Genomic DNA, 1,956 nt, shown 5'->3' with positions numbered 1-1,956 from the left:
GTACCCGGTGCTACTGCTGGCTAGGGTGCAATGGCGCGACGGGAGGCGGCCATTGGCGCCACTACAGCAACGATTGTTAGGCCGTGGAAAAATCCGGAATTCGTGCCCCGAACCGGCCGACACGTGGCCGCATATGTGTATATATACCACGTCCGTATGGGCTGCACAAGCCAAACCACGCTCATCACAGCTTGCCCACAGTGTGGCCCCTGGCAGGGGTAGCCATTCTTGGTGTACCAGCTCACAGGAGGGCCGCTTGAACACGATTGTTACACGGCGTGAAAAATCAAGTATTCGCGAGATACAGAGTAAAAAAAACTTTTGGCTGCGCCGGTGTCGTGCCCAGTGAGCAGTGTGTGTGAAGGGAGATAGAAAGAGGCAGACGCCCAAGGGTTAGGGTGGGCGACGGCTAGCACCACACTCCTCCCTGTGTGGTGGCGGCGTGCCGTCCTCCCATCCCAGCCTCCCTTGGCTGGTGTGTTTTCTTTCTTTTTGCCAAGTGTCGTGCAAAAAGAACAAAAAAAAAGAATGCCGCTACCGCCTCTGAATCGCGCAGAGGCGCTCTTCCCACCTCGACCTTCCCCTCGCGCGAGCGCGAGCGCGCGTCTAAACCGGGCCTGAACAACTACGCTCTACGGCTTTATCGTGTGGTCTGATGATGCAAAAGCGCCGGCCGCCGGCTCACGGCAGCGCACACTTGACGCAGCAGACCTGCTGCTCCCTCCACTCCTTGAGGCCGAGCGAGTGCTCGAAGCACAGCCAGTGCCCCTTCAGCCAGTCGTCCTTCGCGGCGTCCGCAAACTCATCCATCGCGAGGCGCGCGCCGCAGAACACCAGGTGGACCTTCGCGCACTGCGCCACCTTTGTGACGCACTCCGCGCCCTTCACCGCGCCGCTGAACCGAACCTTGAACGGGAGGAGCTGCAAGTAGTCTGTCTCGAGGGTGCCGCACACTATCTCCAGCCAGAGCACCCGCTGGTAGAACAGCCAGTCCTCTGTCTGCAGCATCGGCACAGCGTCTTTGATGCCGCACTTGCCGCACAGCACCTTCAGCCAGCACAGCTGCGGGAGCCGCTTCTCCAACAAAATTGCGGGACCGCCGCCGCCGCGCAGCCCGCCCGCGAGCAGAGTCACGGCGGATCCGGGTTTCTGGGCGAAACGCACCTCCGTCCATGGCGGCAGCGGCAGCCGCAACTCGCCGCGGAGGTGCTCGAGCACCACCCGCTTGCGCTCCGCAGGTGTTGCGTCCGGGTCGAGGCAAGGAACGTCGACCCTGGTGCGGCCGTCCGGCAGGAGCACTTTGACGGTGGTAACGTCGCGAGCAATGGCCAGTGAGATCGGCGACGGCGTTAGGAGCTCCATCGGCGACGGCGTCAGGAGATCAAGGGGGCAGCACGATTTTGACTTAGCGCGAGTGGGAAGCGCCGTGTGGCGTGAGAGGAGAAAAACTCCTCCGGCGTTACGCGCCGTGTCCAGTCCCAGCCTGACTGTTCTTCTCACTCAGTATGTAGATATGTGGAGAGGTAGTGGTTGGGTGTCAGCTTTCAGTGCGAGCGAAAGCCATATTCGTCCGAAAAGCAACTGCAGGGGCACGGCCTAGGCGCGAGCGCCGGCGGCCGGGAAGTCGGCCGGGCCGCGGCGCCGGCCGACGTCCGGCACGCCGAACACTCACACATACATGACGCTACCGACCCGCACTCCAAGTGCTCGAAGCAATTGGCTCGAAGTGGAAAGCGTGATTAAGCGTGTCCATGTCTGACTCTCTCTGTGTGGGGTGTGGGTGTGTCTCTGGGGGGAGGCGAGGGCCCTAGGGGGTACCCATGCGGGGGGGAGATGGGGTCCCCCAGCCCGCCGCAGGCGCCGATTTTTTGATATTTTTCGCTCAATTTTTTACTTGTTTTCATGGGAATTCGGCGTACTTGCGGCCATGCTATCACGCCTTGCGACATCCTTTCG

At 61.5% G+C, this 1,956-nt stretch overlaps 1 protein-coding gene across 1 annotated transcript; it reads right to left on the bottom strand.

Moving 5' to 3' along the window:
* Nucleotides 1-681: 681 nt before the first annotated feature.
* EMIHUDRAFT_254625 (hypothetical protein) lies at nt 682-1,362 on the bottom strand (the record flags this gene model as incomplete). The annotated part of the gene is made up of 1 exon (XM_005777771.1): nt 682-1,362. One exon carries the CDS (start codon nt 1,360-1,362, stop codon nt 682-684), a length of 681 nt encoding a protein of 226 aa, XP_005777828.1.
* Between the last annotated feature and the right edge of the window lie 594 nt (nt 1,363-1,956).

Source organism: Emiliania huxleyi, assembly GCF_000372725.1.
Source record: "Emiliania huxleyi CCMP1516 unplaced genomic scaffold EMIHUscaffold_2558, whole genome shotgun sequence".
Classification (NCBI taxonomy): Eukaryota; Haptophyta; order Isochrysidales; family Noelaerhabdaceae; genus Emiliania; species Emiliania huxleyi.
Note: the sequence above shows the minus strand (reverse complement) of the source record. Positions and strands in the feature narration are given on the sequence as shown.